The sequence below is a fragment of the Anastrepha ludens genome, chromosome 2 (assembly GCF_028408465.1).
Source record: "Anastrepha ludens isolate Willacy chromosome 2, idAnaLude1.1, whole genome shotgun sequence".
Lineage (NCBI taxonomy): Eukaryota > Metazoa > Arthropoda > Insecta > Diptera > Tephritidae > Anastrepha > Anastrepha ludens.
The window spans coordinates 160,494,310-160,515,343 of NC_071498.1; the positions used below are offsets into that span (position 1 = coordinate 160,494,310).

The window sequence follows — 21,034 nt, forward strand, 5'->3', positions numbered from 1 at the left end:
CTGAATTGCATAAATCAAGGTTACTATGCCATGCCTCCAGCAACAACGATAACAAGGAATGTGATCGCTACTACAGCTTAGTGCAAGTGCAAATATGAGATTGCATTCGTATGTATGTATGTATGTACGCGATAGTAAGTACGTCATGCTGTGGGCGTGGAAATATACTTGAGTCAATTCTTCCATAATGCACGTTTGTTATCGCGTTTTTAGTTAGAAATGTGGCTATAAATACATATAGTAAATAATAAATTGCCTTCATTTTTAACAACTGCGGAGAACTACATATAACATTTACATACACACATATGTGCACAAGCACGCATAATGCTTAGCAGCCGTATATGTAAGTTGGTATTTGTAATTTTATCTCCCTTGCAAAGTAGGGGAAAGTGAGAGAGCAAAAAGACATTCCATTTTGAGGGGAAGTTGCAAATATGACAGGATGTATTTTTACTTGTAAGAATTTGCGAGTGAGAAAACAGCTGATCGCAAAGAAAAAATACGCACAAATTAAAATTTGCGAATTGAGTCAAAGTTCTAAATTTAATTTAAAAGTATGATTAAAATGAAGAATGTAAATAAATGTATTATAGATAAAATTTATAAAGTTTATTTGAAGTCATATATATATTAAATGGGAATCGGTCAATGATGCAAAGGAATGTACTTCTGAACCACAGCCTCCTGTCACCGTTATTGCAGTTTCCGAAATAAAGGGTTTTCCAACAACAGGTGTTATTTTGGAATGGATTGCTCTATCGAGAGATGATTAACGATTTTTTATGGCCGGAACTGGATGGTATTGATCTGGACAACGTTTTTTTTCCACAAGACGGCGCTACGTGCCACACAAGCAACGAATCCATTGATCTTTTGCGGGAAAAGTTTCCGAACCGTGTTATCTCTCGCAGAGGTGATCACAATTGGCCACCGAGATCTTGTGATTTAACACCTTGTGACCTTTTCTTTGGGGCTACGTGAAAGAGAAGGTATACGCCAACAGCCCAGGGCCGATTCAAGACCTCAAAAATGGAACTCGTGAGGCTATCGAGGACATAGGGCAGCCACTTTGCAATTCGGTTATGGAAAATTTCATGAAAAGGGTTTTGTCCTGTAAGCGTGGTCGTGGTGGTCATTTGCCTGATGTTATTTTCCACCTATTAACGGCATACCTTCTTCTTTATAATGAAATAAACATACGATCATTTATTATTGAATATCGCAATAACATCTCTTATTGGAAGCGGAAGGAGTGAAGATTTCTATGGAGTTTTATGCTTCTACTTCTTGGTGATTAAGGGGTTAGGGGTAGTCAGAATTTTCAAACAAATTTGATTTTTGTTTTTTTCCATTTTCTTAAAGTATAATATCATAAAAATATTGTGTGAAAGTTCGAGTTATTCAACAATTAACAAAGGGCGCTCGAACGCTCCGGAAATCGATAGCAAAACTTTAAATGCGTTTTTCTCAAAACTATGTTTTTTGAACTGATGATCACTGTAATTTAAAAATCGCTTGGTAGGGTAGAAGGGGGAGGCTTCGACAGGTTAAGAAAAAATACTGTTTTTAGAGAAACTGGAGTACGAAGCAGTTATTTTCTTTCATAATTATTGATTTTATGCATGTTTGTGCCACTCTCAATTTGTCGTTACTTTTCTTATTTAATTTTTTTTTCAACTTTTTAATCAAAAAACTATCACGGGAATATTTGACGAAACCTCCCACTTTCAGGGAGGCTTCGTCAGCCTTATGGGAGGCTTCGACCCTTATAAAACATATAAGTGAAATATGAATTGTAAGTGGAATTTTTGGAAAATATATTCCGTATAAGTTCCTGGGGGATGTTCAGGTGTTGGCAAAGTACGCAATATGTCCTGCTTTGAAATCAAGCTTTTGTCTTCAATAAGGGGTTCATAAAATAGTTGTGTTTTGAGCTGCCGTCCAAGAAATTTGACTATGCACGTAGTAATTCCCACTTCTACGACTACACCAATGTAAAAGAAATCGGCTTTGTCTGTGAATTTAACCAGTACAAATTTGTTTTCCTCAATTTGCATTTCGTTCTCCACACATAGTTGCTCCTTCATGGGATCTTTGCCCTCAATATGAATTTCTTTAGCAACCTCCAATGCCGTTTCCTCGTTGCTGAGATCCTCACCAAAGTCAAATGAGTTATAAGAATCAGCCAAGCTATAGGAAGTGTTTTCACTAGATGGTGAGTAACTTATTCTTCGGTGTTTCTTAGCTTTTGGATTTCGCAGTGTTTTGACTTTCTTACACAATTTTAGTTTCGGTAACTTAAAGTTATCTATGCTTTGCTGTTTCAATTCCTCTCAGCGTAACTTTTCTGGAGAATTCGTATAAATTCTGACTTTCCTTGGTTTTTGGGTAAGACGGATAACTTCTGGAGAAAAACAATTCGGTTCAGATGATGGCCTCTGAATATTCTCGGACGATAAGCATTCGGCTTGGTGAGTTTCGCCGGCACTATCAGAGTTTAATTCGATTTCGGAGTGGGAAAAGTCTGACTGAGGAAAGATTAATGAATTGTAGGGAAAGATCCCAGTGGCTGAAAATCCTTTTACAATGTTTTCAAGAGAAAAAGCTCTCAAAAATGGATTTTTTGTGAGCTCTGCGATATGTGAAATGTATATTTTCTTTCCAGGATTATTTACCATAAAATCGTGAAAAGATTGTTCACAATATTTTTTGAAAGGTCCAAAAACTGATAAATCCAGTGGTTGATGTGGTGGAAAAGAAACTAGACATATTCCGTTATCGCGACTATAAATGATGCTGTCTAGGCTGCAGAGCGAAACATGATTGTCCATTAAAAGCAGTATAGGATCGTCGATAGTGCAGCGAGCGTAACCTCTAATATGGAGAAGCACATCTACGAAGAGCTCTGAGTTCATCCATCCGTTCTTCGATAAAAGTGATTTTGACCCTGGCACTGATCCATTAAGAAAATGCGGGTTCATTCGCTTCCGGGGGGAAAACGTAAATCGGTAGAATATGGTTACCAGACCCGCTGACAATCCCTACCATAGTTATTAAAGTTCCCCGCTCTGCGGATGCGACATGAGCCACCGTTCGCTTTCCCCTCTCAGCAATAACCTAAGAATTTTTATATATGTACTGACATTAGGTGTATTTGAAACACAAAAACAGAGCAATGCTTACTTTAGGAGAATCTAACACAGTAGTTATTCCAGTCTCATCTACGTTGTATATTCGATCAGAGGTAAAGTTGTGTGATTCGTATACTTTTTTTAAGTTTGAAAAAAATATTGTAACCGCTTCCTCGGAAAATCCATAAATGCGCAATATGCTAGTGTATTTAGGTTTTCGTAGACTTATATCATTATTTCTATGCATGAAACACTTCAGCCAATCTACCCCAACTCTCTTTTCTTTGTCCCAGTTTGCTGGATGTTTTATTTTTTATCTAGACACAAATTTGTAAACGAATCGTCTAGCTAAGTCGTAAGTTAGTCATTGATGAACATTTGAACATTTTTTAAAATAAGCTGCTAAATCTCTTTCTTGCGATGCCGTACGAACTTGATTCGACGAAAATTTGGATTGAAAATCTTTTAAAACTCCCATATTTGTTTTCTGCTTTAATAATCGGGATATAAGAGTTGTCCGCTTTATTCCATATTTGCGAGCAGCACTTGAAGGAGTTTCTCTCTTTTTCTTAACATCCTCCAGGGCTTTTTCCATATTATCCTCGTCGATCACTCTGTCAGGACACTTCCTTTTATATACATCTGGCATCTTGGTAGCTGCAAAATATTATTTACTGAGTAAAATAGGGCAGAAGGGAGGCTTCGAAAATTTGTCGAACCTCCCAAAAAACGTTGTCGAATCCTCCCTCGTGCACTTGTTTCAAGTTTCCGCTTAAAACTCTATTTGCTTATGTTTCTTAAAACATCATCAAAAACACCAAATCACACTTCTAATATAATATTGTTTGGCAAAAAACGAAACCTATACGTCGTAATTTGCACTTTTTACACACTAATACTTGCACGCACTATTTTACATGTACACTTACCAAAAATAAAAAAATTGATCTACTCACCACCGCGTTCAAGCAATCACTGATCAATTCATATGCAAGCATCGAATTCAACTTCACCGTTGTTTATTCTTGAAATGAAAGAAATAGCAGTTATAATGCGAGCCAAATTTGAAAATGTCGAAGCCTCCCCCTTCTACCCTACATTTCAATAAAATTTATACTGCTTTTGAAAAACATAAATATCTCGTGGCGATCAGGCGTAGGATTTTTTTTTCAAAAATTTCGATTTTTTGTAAACAATTAATTGTCGGTTTTTTTTCGAAAATATGAAAAATATTTCCTGAGGCCGCCATATTGTTAATTTTGAAAAAAAAACACTTTGATCAGGCACAAGATTATCTATTAATAAAACTAATTTCTCTTGTCCGATCGATTTTAGATGAAGGACTGGTGATGATCATCGCAAGGGACTTCTGGAGAAACGGGCGCCACACAAATAGCGATAAATTTTACAATTATTATTATTCTTTTTTAATTTTGCTTAAGTCAAGTCGAAACATGATGTATTAATGCTATGTTTTTATTTTTGTAAAATAAATCAATTGACTAATAAAAAAATATTATTGAAAATCATCAGTCTTTCGGGTTTCTGACTACCCCTAACCCCTTAAATGATCTGGCAATATATATAAGTACTAGTACAAGTCCTACTACAAGTTCTGTTACATGTTAAGACCGTTGAATTTTCATTCGAAATTGTCACCATTTGCTTTTACAGAAGTCTTCAAACGATTAGGCCAATCAGTTATTGGAGCGTGCACGGTTTTCAAAGATATCATCGTCGCTGGTCCAACCAAAGATTGTTTGAGGCTCTCCAAAGTTCTGTGAGGTCTTCGACAGGTCACGCCTTCCAATTCTGGCCACAAATTGTAGTCCAATGTATTCAGATCTGAACTTCCAGACGCCCAATCTTCTGCGTCTATGAACCCAGGAATATTGTTTTTTAGCCACTACTGGGTGGTTTTTGTCTTATGGGCTCGAGCGGAATCTTGCTGGAAGATCTGGAAGCTCTCCATCGAAGAGAGTGCTGCTCAACTGCTTCACCACGCCTTCTAAGATATCCTCCTGGTACACTTTTGTCCCGATCCAACCCCCCTTTTCGCAGAAATTAAGAGATGTTACGCCTTTACAAGATACTCGCCCACCAACTCATTACGGAGGCTGCATGGTGGCCACACGGAGGCCTTGGAAAAACATGTTTTTCACCTTTAGATGTTTTAGCATAGATTTAGTCGTTTTGCTTATTAAAAACTTCTTCAACAGTGAACATTTTCTCATCTGTGAAAATAATATTTTCATAACCGTTGACCGCGTGCCACCGAAGAAGCTGCTGGCATCTGTGGTGTCTAATTTTCTTCAAACGCGCTATGAAAAGATGGCCAGTTGAGCGACGGAAGGCTTTCATGTGGATACCAGCTCTAATTAGTCTTGACATGGCTCTGCTCGATACATTCATTGCCTTGGACATGATTTTCTGCTTTCTATGGGGATTTCTGCGAATTCTTTGTCGAACGGCTTTTACGGCTGCACTGGTTCGAACCACGCACGCGAGGATGATCACTTCTTTTTCTGTCTGTCACTTCAGACGTTGGGGAAAATCGATTGATCGTGCGGTAAACATTCTCGAAATATTATTGTAAGTTTTTTCAGCAATTCACAAATCTCACTTGCATTTTTACCATTCCTTTGTAATGCAATCACTGCAGTGCGATTTTCCTTAGCTCCCCACTCCACTGTTAACAAGCGAAATTCCTGACGAAACTGCGAAAAATTCATAAGTAGGCAAGGCATGCGGACAAAAGCAAAAATAACGACACTTTTTTCTGCGAATTTGTTCTTGCCGTATGCACTGTAAAATTTGTCACAGAATTTGTGGCAAAACTAAGTATTTCCCAAGGCAAATCTATTCAAGGTGGTATCGGTAAATGAGCTGATTTGCTTTTTTCTTTCGCCGTGTCCATGTGGCTGTCAGCCCAGAATGAAACAAGGAGAATACATTCTTTGTTTTTTATTTTGCCAATGATTTGTTTGACAATCAAACGTACAAAACATTGTTGTTGGTCTAGTGCCACCACCTTTACTGAATGCGCCTTGGTATTTCCCATTTCAGAAATATACACAAAACACCTTCGCATTGTTAGAAAATGTGTAAAATGTTTATTTATCAGCATTTTTAAACATATGGAATATTGATTTGCCTTCTGAGACATGTACTAATTTCTTGTAAATGCAATTCTAATATGCACGCATTTGTTTTTTTTTTGTTTTTTGCTTTTTCAATTCATACTTTGATCTGCGATAAATGCAGTTTAAACAATTCCATACAAGCGAAATTACTGAATGCAATATTTTTGAACATATTTTTGTTTTTTTGTTGCGCCTTAAAGGTTTGGTTTCTGTCTACCTAATACATATGTATATGTAAATATTCGGGTATTATTGTAATTATTGTAAACACTGTTCGCTATATAAAGCCAAATATAATTTCTTGCCTTATTTTTTGTTGTATAATCTTTGGCCTACTTACTCCCATTATTTCCGCATAGCATTCAATAGCCAATCATTAATAATCGTAATCATCTCATTAGAGTTGAATTTCAAATGCTGCGCTCCTATAGCTTATTAATTGTATAAATAAATATTTTTGCAAAATATGTAGTTGAGTTTTGAGAAAAAATGTTCATTGTATGCGAATAAAAAATTTTGATTGTTTCGTATTGAATTCAACTTTAGTTTAAGAAGAAGAAAGTTCTACTGCTTAAATAATACATACATACATATATAAATTCAATAAGCTTTATATGTACCCTTACAAGTGTATCTAGCATACCATTACAATAATTTATAATAATTTTAATAATAGATAGAGGAGATATTTAATAATTAGTGTGTATTCGTTTAATTATTTGTCATACTCTGACGCAATTTATTCGGATCTTGGTAGTGTGAGGAAATCATTGTGGGATGCTGGGGCGGCGGAAAGCAGCGTACGTGCTCCACGTTGGAGCCCTCACCATCGCCACCTTTGAGATATTTATTGAGTATAGCAAATATTTGTGAGTTTAATACTTGAAAGCGCCGTATGCGGTCAACCATGCGTTTCAGTTTCTGCGAATTGAAAAATTTAAAGTGAAATAATATTTAGGTGCATGATGAACGTATGCGGGTGAGTAACCAACTTACAATTCCCTTTACATCCTCGTCTTTGCCATCAACGCGTTGTACGCGCAAAATATGATAGCAAAAGTCCAAAGCCTCAAAACGTCGCTGTTGGCCCAGCAGTACAATCATGGCGCAACCGGCCCAATTCAAGCCCTCGCCAAACAGCTCTTCAATGGTGTACTCTGTGCCGCGTACTGGTATGCAATAAACAAATTGCAGCGCTGACCACAAGCGATGGAATTCAGAGCACTCGTCGACATGTATGATGCCATTTGCCGGTGGCGGCCCACTCCAGACGGGATCATCCAAATAGCTTTTGATGCGATTGAGTATCACCTCGAAAATACTCAGACCACAGCAGAGGCGTTCGCGTGTTAACAAATCACCTTCGCGGGCAATCATGGCTTGCTGGATGTGCAAAAGTAAAAGAAAAGTGAGTAGGTACAGTATTCGACAAAAATATAGCACCTAGACTTTTTGACATGTTTTGGCTATTTATTTATTTTTTTTAACATTTATTTATTTTTTTTTAAATAAATTTATTTTTTAATATCTATTTATTTTTAGAGATAATTTTTTTTTTTTAATATACATTTCTTTTAAATAAATTTATGTCTTTAATCTTTACTTATTTTTTTTTGATATTTTTTGAAATATTTTTTTTAATATATTTGTTTTTAATTATTTATTTTTTAATATTTATTTATTTATTTTTTAATACTTATTTATTTTTTTAATATTTATGTTTTTTTTGAATTTACTTAATTTTTTTTTTAATCTTTATTTATTTAAGATAAATTTATTTTTTTTTAAGATTTCTTTATCTTTTTTAAATAAATTTATTTTTTTTAATATATTTTGTTTTAGTATTTTATTTAATATTTTTTTAATAGGTATATATTTTTTTTAATAAATTTATTTTTTTAATATTTTTTCTTTTAATATATTTTTGTTTTAATATATTTTTACAATATACATATTTATTTTTTTTTAATATTTATTTCTTTTTTTTAAATAAATTTATTTTTTACTATTTATTTATTTTTTAAGATACATTTTTTTTTAATATTTATTCAATTTTTTAAATAAATTTTTGTCTTTAATATTATATTTAATTACTTTTTTTAAGATTAATTTATTTTTTTTAATAATTTTTTTTTTAGTTTTTAAATAAATTTATTTTTTTAATATTTATTTTTTTTTATATTTATTTAATTTTTTTTAATATTTATTTATTTTTTTTTTAATAAATTTATTTTTTAAGATAATTTTTTTTTTTTAATAATTATTCATTTTTTTTAAATAAATTTATTTTTTTAATACTTTTTTAATATATATATTTATTTATTTTTTTATTATTTATTTATTGTTTTAAGATAAATTTATTTTTTTTAAGATTTATTTTTTTTATTGTAATATTTTTTCTTTTAATACTTTTTTGTTTTAATATGTTTTTAATATATAGTATTTATTTTTGTTTTAATAAATTTACTTGTTTAATATTTTTTTTTTTAATAAATTTATTTATTGTAATATTTATATTTTTTTAATATTTGTTTTTTTAATATAAATTTATTTTTTTAATATTTATTTATTTTTTTAACATTTATTTATTTTTTTAATATTTATTTATTTTTTTAACATTTATTTATTTTTATTAATATTTATTTATTTTTTTAAGATAAATTTATTTTCTTTTAATATTTTTTTTTGTAATATAAATTTATTTTTTTGTATATACATATATTTTTTATGAAAATATAACAAAAACCCTATTAATCAAAGTTTCAAACTTTATACAAGATTTATTCGACAAATTTTCAAAACTTTTTCTATATAAACAAAAAATATTGTTAATCAATATTTCAATTTTTATGCAAAAATTGTAAAATTTTCCATCAAATTTTCATTATTTCAAAACTTTTGAACAGAATTAAAAAAAAAATGGGTATGCAGTTTTATTGCCCAATAAATTTTAGTATATTAAGTACAAATTAAGTGACTCTAAATCCTCTTTGACTTTTAATAATTTTTTTCTTCGACGGCCTTGCGTATTTTTTCCATAAAAAATGCGCAAAACCGTCAAGAAAAACATTTATAAAAAGTCAACTGGATTTTCTAGCAACTTCAAATTTGCATTTTATAAAATTTAATGGGCCATAGCTGATTAAAAATTTTGATAAAAAATTTGAAAATTGGTATGAAAAATTTTGATGAAAATTTGTACAATTTTTTTCTAATTTGTTTATAAACTTTGAAGTCTGGGGTTTTTAAGCAATGCACTATACTTTTATAAAAAATAATGAGCCTTAAAAAAAGAAGAAAAAAAGTCAAAGCTGGCCAAAATATAGAGGTGAAAAATTTTTTGCGCGGACTGTATACTGTTTTTTTGTTTGAAAATTTATTTCTTTTTTACTATTAATTATTTTATTTTTGTTTTTTACAATTTGGTGTTTTACTATTTTTTTAATTTTATTTTACTATTTATTTTTTTAATTTAAATAATTTTTTTTATGAAAATGTACTAAAGACCAAGTGTCAAACTTTGTACATATTTCGATATTTACGAATTCGAGAATTTTTATTCCGATTTTAAAAATTTTTTAAACAGAATTAAAAAAAAATTCGATTTAGCGATATTGTTAAAAACTATTAAGAATATCGCTTTGTTCAGTGCGAATCACAGGTCAACGCAATATCCTAACCTCGCTTCACACTTACTGAACGGCTGATGCACGGCGTGGGTAGTTTGCTATAGAGCAGTGCTGTCCATCCCATACATCAATTGATGACACGTATTCTTACTCTCCATCGTTCAGTCGTTAGCAAACCAGCAACGAATAAACAACACGTTTGTCCGCGACGCTTAATGTATGCAATACAATGCCCTGTGAGAACTTTTTTATGCCAAAAAGTGCCTTTGGCGACTTGCAATGCCTTTTATGTTACAAGTCGTTCAAAGGAAGCTATAGATGTAATATCAAAAGGCATTTCGATTCCTCCCACAAAAATTTTCTACTCCAATCCAATATTTATTTATTTTGGTTTAAATTTCCCACTGGGCTGCTCCCATTCTCTCGTTCTCACTTATACACTCACATTTTTCATTTTGGACAGCACTGCTATAGAGCAAACGGGAGAGAAAGAAAGGCATTCGAGAGAGAAGGGGAGAGACGGCGTGTCTCGGTGGCTCCCTCACATCGTTCAGCGCTTGCGAGGGAGCCTCAGCCTATTCGAGCGAGAGTGGGAAGGAGCAGCTGCTCCTTGGCCCCGCCCATTTGACGGATTTCGGTAACGCTCCGAACTTACCGTTTCACTCGCCTATTTTCAATCTGCCTTGGGGCCCCCGACGCGCCTAAAGAAGTTTCACTTCAAAAATTGGGTATACAGTTTTATTGACCATTCAATTTTAGTGTAATAAAGTACAAATCTTATGTGGCTCTAAATTCTCGTTGATTTTTAATATTTTTCCACCGACGGTGTTGCGTATTTTTGCATTTAAAAAAAAATATCCTGATTTGTTTTAATAAACACTTGAAAAACAATTGTAAAACATCAACCGAATTTTCTCAACATCAAACTTGCATTTTATAAAATTTAATAAGCCATAAAGCTGCGTACACGTTTTTTAATGTTGAATAAAAATTATAAAATTTTGATGAAAATTTGTCCAATTTCCTAATTTTTGTACGAACTATGAAATTTGGATTAATATGGGTATTGGTTAAGCAATGATTTCTTTACTTTTATAAAAAAAATAAGAAAAATAGGCAAAACTAACCAAAATGTCGAGGTGTAAAATTTTTTTGCGCGGCCTTTATACAATGTAAATATAAATATGTATATGTATATGTGTATGCTCACCTTTGCATTGCCAATTTTTTCTACATTAGATACGATCTGCAAATTAGCGAACTGCGCCTCCAAACGCTTCTGTTTGGCTTCAGGTTTTTCATTTTCTACAAAAATATCAAAAATTTTCAGATATTTTTCTCATTTTCTCATTTTCATTCGTACAAAATTCCAAGTTCGTACCTTTGCAAAATGGGCGCGGGAATATATTTTGGAAGAGCGCTGCATGCAACAAATCACACACCTCTTCCTGCGATAGGGCCTGCTCGATAAGCAAGCAGAAAATAATACAATTTCCCAGCTCACGGAACGACTGAAACAGATCGGTCTTTGTGTCCGGATACTGGACAATATCTGTGAGGTGCGCTTGGTAATAACTCAACACACCCGGTGAGCCGTATTCGCAACGCGGCAGTTTGCAAGATTTCGGCATTGCACCCATTAAGGTTTTGGTGAATTGCAACAGCGTGCCCTGTATTAGTGGCTTTACAATATCCTTCAATATGATGTCCATGACTACGGCAATACCCTGATAGCCGAGCAAACGACACATCGCATGAAAATGGGGTGCACCAATGAAGCCCGTATACTGACCGTATTGTGTGGAGTAGGCGGCATTCAACTGTTTCGATCCCCACAAATAAAAATGTGCCATTTGCGGTGGTTTCTCACGTTGTATGGGCTGTGAAGAGGCTAAATTCACTTTACTGCGTACGAACCTATGCAAGACAAAACCAAAAAAAAAAAATTACAAATTAGACAATTACAAGTGAAAAAATGTCAGCTGTGCTACCGATTGGTTGCCGCATTGTAACAGTAGTTAACCAAAAAGTCATAATTCAATTCCACAAACACATGCAAAGTGATGCGGCCATAAGGCGCTAGTACGTTGTGATTGGCCTCCTTTACCATGGCATCAAAATTGTCCAACGCTAAATATTTGCTAAGTAATTTGTGACAAATGCGATTAGCTTCCAAAAGGCCTTCGAGTTCCTGTTCAATGCGAGAGAAATATTTTAATCAGAAGGATGTTACGATTTTCGGACAATAATTTTACTTACCACAATGCCCGTTATGTCATTGCCTTCAAAGCGGCAGATTGCCAACTCCACACTTTTGTGCATATTTGCGTTGATGCGCTGATTTATGAGTTTATTTAAGTCAATGGAGCGACCTAAGTGGAGTAAGTGAGTAGTTGTGATTATTTGTGTTATTAAATAAAAAAAAAATATTTTTAATTGCAAAGTGATGAAAGCTTACAACTTACCTAGTAATTGCACATGTCGTTGCTTTAACAGCGTCTCATAGCGATTATTTCGCGGATATGAATGGAAATTAAAACCTAGAACCTCGCACTCCAAGCGAAAACGTTTGTCCAGAAAAATACTAAAATTAAGAAAAATAATTAAAATATTTTTCCACATTCATTTCCGCCGTTTCATACCTGCCCGCTAATTGTTTGTAATGTGCGAAAATTTGTTCGCTTAGCTTGTAAACAAACTGATCAAAACACAAATTGACTTCTGCTTCCACTTCGTCATACAGAAATTGTTTGCGAAATACCGTTAGAGCATAATGTGCCGAGTCGTTGTACAAATCCAGTGGATATAAAACGAATCTATATTGAATATAAAAAATATTGAATGAAAATTAAAAAATAAAAAACCATATTTAATGAGAATTAAAAAAATATTCAATGAAATTAAAAAAAATATTCAATGCAAATTAAAACAAAAAAATTTTATATTATAAAAAAAATATTTAATGAAAATTAAAAGAAAAAAATTTTATGTAAATTTAAAAAAAATTTATGAAAATTAAAAAAAAAAATTTATGGAAATTAAAAAAAAAATATATTTAATAAAAATTAAAAAAAAAAATAATGAAAATTTAGAAACAAAAATATTTGAAGAAAAGTAAAAAGAAAATATTAAATTAAAATTAAAAAAAAAAAAAAAAATTTAAGGAAAATTAAAAAAACAAACTATTTTATGAAAATTAAACAAAAAAAAACATTAATGAAAATTAAAAAACAAAATGTTAAATGAAATTAAAAAAATATTTTATGAAAATTAAAAAAAATTTAAAGAAAAATATATTTAATGAAAATAAAAAATTATTGAAAATTAAAAAAAAAATTATTTAATAAAAAAAAAAAAAATTTATAAAAATTAACAAAAAGAAATATGAAAAAAGAAAAATTAAAAAAAAAAAATTTATGAAAGTTAAAAATATATTTGATGAAAATAAAAAAAAAACTTTTTAATGAAAATTAAAAAAAATTATGAAAATTAAAAATAAATATATGTATGTATTTAACAAAAATGAAAAAAAAAATATTTAACAAAAATTAAAAAAACAATATTTAGCAAAAATTAAAAAACAGAAATTTGATGAAAATTAAAAAACAAAAAACAAATAAATAATAAATAAATAAAAAACAAAATATTTGATGATTATTTACTAAAAATTAAAAAATGATTGTTTAATGAAGGTTATAGAAAACAATTTTAGTGAACATTAAAGAAAAAACATTTTATCAAAATAAAAAAAAAATATATGTAATGGAAATTAAAAAAAATATTGATTGAAAATTTAAAAATATATATATTTAATGAAAATTAAAAAAAACATATTTCAAGAAAATTAAAAAAAATATTTAATGAAAATAAAAAAACAAAATATTTTATAAAAATTAAAAATATTTAATGACATAAATTATATTTACAGAAAATTAAAAAAAAAAACAATAGTTAATGAGATTAAAAAAATACTTAATGAATAAAAAATATTTTACGAAACTTAAAAAACGTATTCAAGGAAAATTAAAAAAAAAATTATGAAAATAAAAAAAAAACTTAATGAAAAAACTATATTTAAAAAAAGGTTTAATAATAATTAAACCAAAAATGCAATAAAAATTGAAAGAAAAATACATTTAATGAAAATAAAAATTTTTTATTGAAAATTAAAAAAATTTAATAAAAATTAAAAAAAAAAAGAAATTTGATGAAAATTAAAAAACAAAATTTACTGAAAGTTAAAAAAAACAATATTTAATGAAACAAAAAAAACTTATTATTGAAAATTAAAAACAAAACAATGAAAAGAAAAAAGAAATTTAATGAAAATTGAAACAAAAAGAAATTTAGTGAAAATTAAAAAACACATACACATTTAATAAAAAAAAAAAATATTTAATGAAAAGAAAAACGATATTTAATGAAAATTAAAAAAAAAATTTAGGGAAAATAAAAAAACAACAATATTTAATGAAAATTAAAAAAAGTATTTAATGATAAGAAAAAAGAAAAACTTAATGAAAATTAAAAACAAAAAAATTTTTTATGAAAATTAAAAAAATAATTATTTATGAAAATTAAAAAAATATATATTTAATGAAAATTAAAAAAAAAATATTTGCAGAAAATTAAAAAAAAAAAATGTATGAAAATAAAAAAATTATATTTAATGGAAATAAAAAAATATGTAAAGAAAATTAAAAAAAAAACAAAATTTAACGAAAATAAAAAAAAAACGAAATCTTTTCATCATCCACTCACTCCATCATTGAAGGCTCCTTCGTTTGTAATATGTGATCGGTTAATATCCATGGCATAGACATCTCAATTGGAAACTGTATACGCTTTTCCATGGTAATCAAATCTTTGCACTCCTCATTGTGTTGATGCTTCACCATACACTTGTTCACCTTACGCCCCATTGTCATTTCCAAATAAAACTCACGATACCACAGTTGCGAAAGATCGCAGCATTTCTGCAGCGTGTCACTGAAGTTAAGCAAATAACTCCAGTAGAATGAGGTTTTGTGAAAAGTATCAATTTGCATAAGGCAATTGCCATCAATGTCTTTGCGCAGCGTGCGCTTGCCACCACTTTTGTCAGCAATCAACGACTCCAGCATAGTGCGCACCATATACAATTGAGTGGATGAAGGGCCGACATTCAGGCGTGGCACTTGAATGCGAAAACCTCCGTCAGGGTCCTTTTTGCCCTTTCCGGCAGGATCGTCTAGCGGCTCATGGCCCTTCTGCCAATCGGCAGCGGTCTCACGCACAGACATTATAATACTGCGTATCAAATCCTTTTTGTTTTTGACAGCCTTGCGCAGCGGTTCACGCAATGTTAGCTGCACAAAGTCCTGCAGCTCGGCATAGATATTGCGACGTATCGCCTCGCAAAGTACGGTTTCGATGCGGGCCATTAACACCTGGAAAGTAACAAATTAGTATTGATTGACTGTTGTTTCAAGTGGATTTCGGAAGCAAACAAAATATTACCTGCAATCCCTTAATCATTGCAATTACTTCGATCAGTGCAAATTTTTCTTCAGAAGTGTAATTATAGCGCGTTGCACGTTCATATTCCTCTGCTTCCACAGGGCATTCCTTGTTTTGGTGATGGTCGGTTGGGTGTAGCAGCTTCCATGAGTACAATTCAGTTACCACACTGGTCCACTCGGAGAGCAGCTGCAACCCACGCAGCGCTAAATCAGATGTTGCACGGTTTTCTGCATCCGTTGGATTCTCTTTGACCGTTGTTGTCACTTCGTTGGTGTAACGCGCCAGTTCGGAAATGTACTTCACATGATCTTCGCGTATTTGTGGCAAATGCACCATTAGATCAGCTTGTGGACTGATTGCATTCGAGCTGGACAGCGGCCATTTACTCGAGTCGAAATGTTTGCTGCGTTTTATATAATTAAATGGGGCAATTTGCATATCACCAAATAGTGGCACCACCTCCAAATTTTTGAAAATGCGATCTATACGATCCAAACGTATCTTCTTCTTCTGATCCAATTTATTTATATTACAGCCATCGCTATCCATCAGAAATAGACCGAAACCCATTACTTTCACCAGCATGTGCTTTTCCTCTGGCGTCAAATACATTTTCGTTTCGAACATATGCACACAAATGTTTACCACATCCGAGAGCAAATCTTCGTAGCCAACAATTTTCTCCAGCGTATCTTTAACTGTGTCGCGTATTTTGTTTTGAGTAGCAAGAAACATTGATAAATTTTGTGATTCCTGTAATGTGTGCGAGTCCGACATGACTTTGAGGAATTGTGCCGCACGCCGATATGTACTGTAGTCATTCTTCACGCTCGATTTCATATTCTTCAATTCGTCCAGCACGGCAAACATGTTAATGAATTTACCCAATGTTAGCAAGTAAGCTTCTGAGACGAAATCCTTGCGCTTTTCGGCGTGACACAAGCGCTTTACCTCACCCGAAAACGCTTCAATAGCTTTGCGCTGTAATTTAAATATAGTCGATCAAAATATCACATCCACTTATGTATGTATACAAATATGCTTACTTGGAAGTACATAAAATTGAGTAATTTGTTGACCTCTGGTGCGAGTACCTCCACAGTTTTTTCATAAATTTCCACACGATTGGGTTGCTCATTGGATTTTGGTTGAGGTATGGCGCGTGAGCAGCACCGCCAAGTGTAAAGCATAACCGCATGCTTTTGTCCCTCATCGAGCAAAACATTCTGTAAGTTTGCATGATAAATAAACACGAAATTAACACATTCGTATTGTCTAAGGGTAACTGTGCGCTTACTCACCAGATTAGCATGTGTGGTCGCCTCTTCGATATATTTAGCTATGCCCGTAACAAATCCATTGCGATCCTCAAAATTTGTGTCAAAGTTGGCTTTGTATATAATTGAACATGGTTGCGCTTCAATGCAAGGCTGCTCATCAGGCAACGACAGCTCGTCGAGCACTTCCACATTGGACAACGCATCGGCCAATGTGATCTTTTCCGTCATTTTGCAGAGTAATTTTTACACTGAAACGAGGTCAGATAACAAGTAACAACATTAGTACGATGATGCAAGCGGTGATGCTGTGCGCACTATGTGCATATGCAAAAACTGCAGCAGCGAAAAAATCATCGATTGGAAACTGGGCGGGTCTCGCGTCGACCTCTGAGACAAGTGTTTACGTTGCTGCACTGACCAATTGCGCCTCTTATTTATGCACGAGCGTATAGCTTTGCGAAAATGTTAGAACTTTAAAGTGAACTATTCGATTTGTTGTATACTATGCAACATTTTCCGTAAATTTCTACTCACATTAAATTTAAGAAATTTGTTATTTATTTACACGACTGCCATTTGATGTATAAGCGAAGAATTGGTAATTTTTGACTTGCACAACACACACACCCACAACATGGAATTTGTCAAATCAGAAATGCCAAGCTGACAAAGGCTGCGTTCACAACAATTCAAATGACACTGTGTATTAAGCTGAAAGTTATAATCTAGTTGTACGCTCCTGTAACGAAATGATCATAGCAGCATAAAAAAAACGAGTAGTACTGATAAAATAAAACTAATTCGTTAGGTGTTTTTCTTTATTTTTTGTGAAATATATAAACGGCATAACGTTGCAGCAAATTTTATTTGAATTTCACCCTGGTAAAAAATTCCGAAAAACCGAGTACTTTTAAGCACAATGACATCGCGCATTGAACACCGTCAGATTTACGCGCTTACTTATTGAATATACTACTAAAAACTGGCATACTTTTAGGATCACATTGTCGATTTATCCACTCGTGTTTTTTCCTCGCCCTTGTTTGCTGCAATAACTTGAATCAAACAACTCAATATCAGAAATCCCTACATATATCCTTATTTTAAAAATCGCAAGACTTGATGAAATATCATTTACAAATCGAAGCTATTAATTTTAAGTGAATAGTACGTTAATTGGTTAGAGTGTAAGTGAAAAAATGGCGAAAAACAAAAGTACTGTCTATCTAGGCTTTGAGGATGAGGAAATTACAGGCAAACACGGGTCTATATTGAACAGTACGGTGAACAAAGTCGGTGGAACGCCGGTGAGTACTACGTTGTGCAATAATATCAGTTGTGCAAGAGTGCAGTTGCAATTGATTTAAAATATACAAACAGATTTGCCCTTTTTGTCCAATTCACACTGCACATCCGTTGCCGCGCCGCAGACTCAGCTGTGCGTTGTGATGCGTTGCGCTGACGCATCATTTACAGAGTTAATTAAAATTGATTTTTCTTTGTCAGTAAAGTGTGTCTTTCTCTTACAGGATTGGCCCACGGGTGAGATAAAAGTGCCTTCGTGCCCGCTCTGTGGCACAGCACGTCCGCTAATTGTACAACTGTATGCCCCATTGGAACAGTCACAATTTCACCGCACGCTGTATGTATTTGCATGTTTAAATCCGGCTTGTTCTCAAAACTCGAAGAGTTGGCTATGTGTACGGACACAACATCTGGACACACCAAGTGAAGCGGAATTAATTAGCGCCGTGCCACCACCACTGACAGCTGGTGGTGCTAGTGCAAAGAAAAAGAAGGGCAATAAACAAGCAGCCAATGCCACGCAACCACAAAAAATTGCTTGGTGTAGCGGAGCCGATGATTGGGGCGAAGCTGTAGATGAGAACTGTACTGCTGCCGATAATGGTGTGGAGCGCATGGATACAGGTGCAGATGAGTTGCAGCATCAAAACGAAGAAAACGGTAATGTGATTGGGAAGAATGATAATTCACCCACACGTGGTGCACACTTGCCACGTGCCGATTCAGGCAATAGTGAGGCCGATGAAGATGATGACGACGAAAGCAATTCAATGGATAACGAACTAGTTTATGGCTTCGGTCAGCTGGATATGCATTCACCGCAAAATGCGGCTGAGGACCCAAACGCCAATTGTGCTGCCGGTAATGCTGCAGCTGCAGCTGCTGCCGATGGTGGTGCTATTATGGGTTTCGGTGGTGCTACCGCTACCATTTGTGCTGAAATAGAGGGCGCTGAAACGGATGTTGTGCTCGTGGAGACGCCACTAAAGCCGGAGCGTGACTTAATTGCACTCTTGAAACACACCGCAACGCCGGCGGCACTGGGTCCCCTTGCTAAGATTTCCGATGTCACTATAAAGCCCTTCTTTATCGCAGTGGACATAGAGCAGCGTCACAAATGTGGTGAATATGAAAACTATAGTGGTACGCTATCGGCAGATCACATACGTGAACTATATCAGGAGTATAAGCGGCAAGACGAGGCCGCACATTCGCCAAACGGTGCTGGTGCGATTGTGGGTGCAAGTGAAGGAGGTGGAGGTGGCGAAGACGCAGAAACCTATGAGAAAACTTTGCCGGCGCATGGCGACATAATTTTCCATCAATTCGTTAGTACTTTGCAACAAAATCCAGGCCAGATAATAAGGTAAGGTTAGGCGGGATTAAATGGGCTTTGAGTGCTAAATAGAAATTCACAAAAAAAATAATGAGTTGGAAAATTGCAACGGGCGACCGCCGTGGCCGAATGGGTTGGTGCATGACTACCATTCGGAATTCAGAGAGAAATTAAGAAAAAGTTTTTTCTAATAGCGGTCGCCCCTCGGCAGGCAATGGCAAACCTCCGAGTGTATTTCTGCCATGAAAAAGCTCCTTATAAAAAATATTTGCCGTTCGGAGTCGGCTTGAAACTGTAGGTCCCTCCATTTGTGGAACAACATCGAAACGCACACCACAAATAGGAGGAGGAGCTCGGCCAAACACCCAAGAAGGGTGTACGCGCCAATTATATATATCTATATTTAATCTTTAGAGATTATTTTAGATAGATTTACTTTGAAATACACTCTAAATTTCCACTTGTAATATTTTCAAATTTTTCCCTACAGGTATTCACGCGACACACTACCACTTTTAATGGGACCACTTTCCGAACCAATACCTAAGTGTGCGAATTGTAACGGCGAGACCATTTGTGAGATTCAAATCCTTTCTACGCTCATACCGAAATTGCGTTTGCAACAGAACAGCGAATCGGTGCCCATAGAATATGGTAACGTCCTGGTGTTCACATGCCTCAAATGCTGCTGGGATACACCAGACAAAATGCGCTACGAACGAGTCGTCGTACAAGCAGAACAATAAGTAGAAAGGAAAAAAAACAAAACGAAGATTGGCGAGGTGGGCGTGATAAGGCAACTGAAAATCCTAGTATCTAGCGAATATGCTTAATTTTTTGTGAATTTCATAGGCCTAGCTTACACTTGAAAGAAACCAAAGTACCCGTGTTTAGGTCTAACGGCATTACATTCAAACTATTAAAGTGTTAGATTACTAAAGTATGTACCTAGATGCGTTTACAAAGTGAAACTACTTCAATTAATAAAATAGAATAACCAAAGCTCTAAGAACACTCCCTTTACATACATACATAAATACTATTAGTCCTGTCGCTACAATATACGATGGACTTTTTAAACTACTACAACAGGCGAGCAACCAGAAAGCTTATTTACCAGTTAGAAGTTTTAAATTATAACCAGCAGCAACTTGAGTAAAATGATTAGAAACTTTTAATATAAGAATATAACAACCGCAAATTCAGACATAATTAGGCTATAGGTTTCTCTCAGCGAGTTAGTTTTAGGAACAAAGCGAAGCTTGTAAGTTTTTAGTCATTCAATCTAAATCAAGTGACCGACTAGTAAATATCTGCATATTTTAGAATAGATTTTCCGATTATATTAAATTATTTATGTTTGTAGAATTTTTTCCTCACTGACTGCGAATTAAAATAAATCTAAATGCATTGCCAAAGCAATTTCGGATAGACAATTTGTTTTAAATTTAAGCAGGGAAACAATGTATTTTATTTGCTTAATACATAAAAATGTATGCATTTAGGCCTTGTTGTGTACTTAGTTTCTTAAGTAAAATGATTGTAGAAATCGTAGCGTTGTTTTTATTTAAATTGGTTTAAAGCTAAAATTTGCAATTATATTTCTGATCTTAAGTAAAAAGTTAATCTTAGAATTTATGTATTGCACGAGAGCTAGAAAAAGGAGAGTCGAAATAAAATATGAGAAACTAATGAAAATTGTGCT

General features: G+C 33.4%; 2 protein-coding genes across 2 annotated transcripts; one reads left to right on the forward strand and one right to left on the reverse strand.

Moving 5' to 3' along the window:
• Nucleotides 1-6,222: 6,222 nt before the first annotated feature.
• LOC128855698 (cytoplasmic FMR1-interacting protein) lies at nucleotides 6,223-17,327 on the reverse strand. Its single transcript, XM_054090832.1, has 13 exons — nucleotides 17,223-17,327; nucleotides 16,710-16,936; nucleotides 16,455-16,634; nucleotides 15,406-16,389; nucleotides 14,668-15,335; nucleotides 12,549-12,722; nucleotides 12,372-12,490; nucleotides 12,166-12,278; nucleotides 11,898-12,097; nucleotides 11,288-11,823; nucleotides 11,117-11,211; nucleotides 7,274-7,660; nucleotides 6,223-7,198 (listed from the first exon to the last, which is right to left on the reverse strand). The coding sequence occupies exons 2-13, from the start codon at nucleotides 16,914-16,916 to the stop codon at nucleotides 6,989-6,991; spliced, it is 3,873 nt and encodes a 1,290-aa protein (XP_053946807.1). The 5' UTR covers nucleotides 16,917-16,936; nucleotides 17,223-17,327; the 3' UTR covers nucleotides 6,223-6,988.
• Nucleotides 17,328-17,690: 363 nt separating this feature from the next.
• LOC128855699 (programmed cell death protein 2-like) lies at nucleotides 17,691-20,341 on the forward strand. Its single transcript, XM_054090833.1, has 3 exons — nucleotides 17,691-17,995; nucleotides 18,218-19,359; nucleotides 19,820-20,341. Exons 1-3 carry the CDS (start codon nucleotides 17,888-17,890, stop codon nucleotides 20,073-20,075), a joined length of 1,506 nt encoding a protein of 501 aa, XP_053946808.1. The 5' UTR covers nucleotides 17,691-17,887; the 3' UTR covers nucleotides 20,076-20,341.
• The last annotated feature ends 693 nt before the right edge of the window (nucleotides 20,342-21,034 follow it).

Bases quoted from the DNA above. Each gene is read 5' to 3' on its own strand.
- LOC128855698 (XM_054090832.1), bottom strand. From the start codon at position 16,916: ATGACGGAAAAGATCACATTGGCCGATGCGTTGTCCAATGTGGAAGTG. The intron at 16,390-16,454 runs GTAAGCATATTT...TTTAAATTACAG, and splicing joins TCAATTTTATGTACTTCCAA to CGCAAAGCTATTGAAGCGTT. The intron at 12,491-12,548 runs GTATGAAACGGC...TCTTAATTTTAG, and splicing joins TACAAACAATTAGCGGGCAG to TATTTTTCTGGACAAACGTT.
- LOC128855699 (XM_054090833.1), top strand. From the start codon at position 17,888: ATGGCGAAAAACAAAAGTACTGTCTATCTAGGCTTTGAGGATGAGGAA. The intron at 17,996-18,217 runs GTGAGTACTACG...TTTCTCTTACAG, and splicing joins ACAAAGTCGGTGGAACGCCG to GATTGGCCCACGGGTGAGAT. The intron at 19,360-19,819 runs GTAAGGTTAGGC...TTTTCCCTACAG, and splicing joins AATCCAGGCCAGATAATAAG to GTATTCACGCGACACACTAC.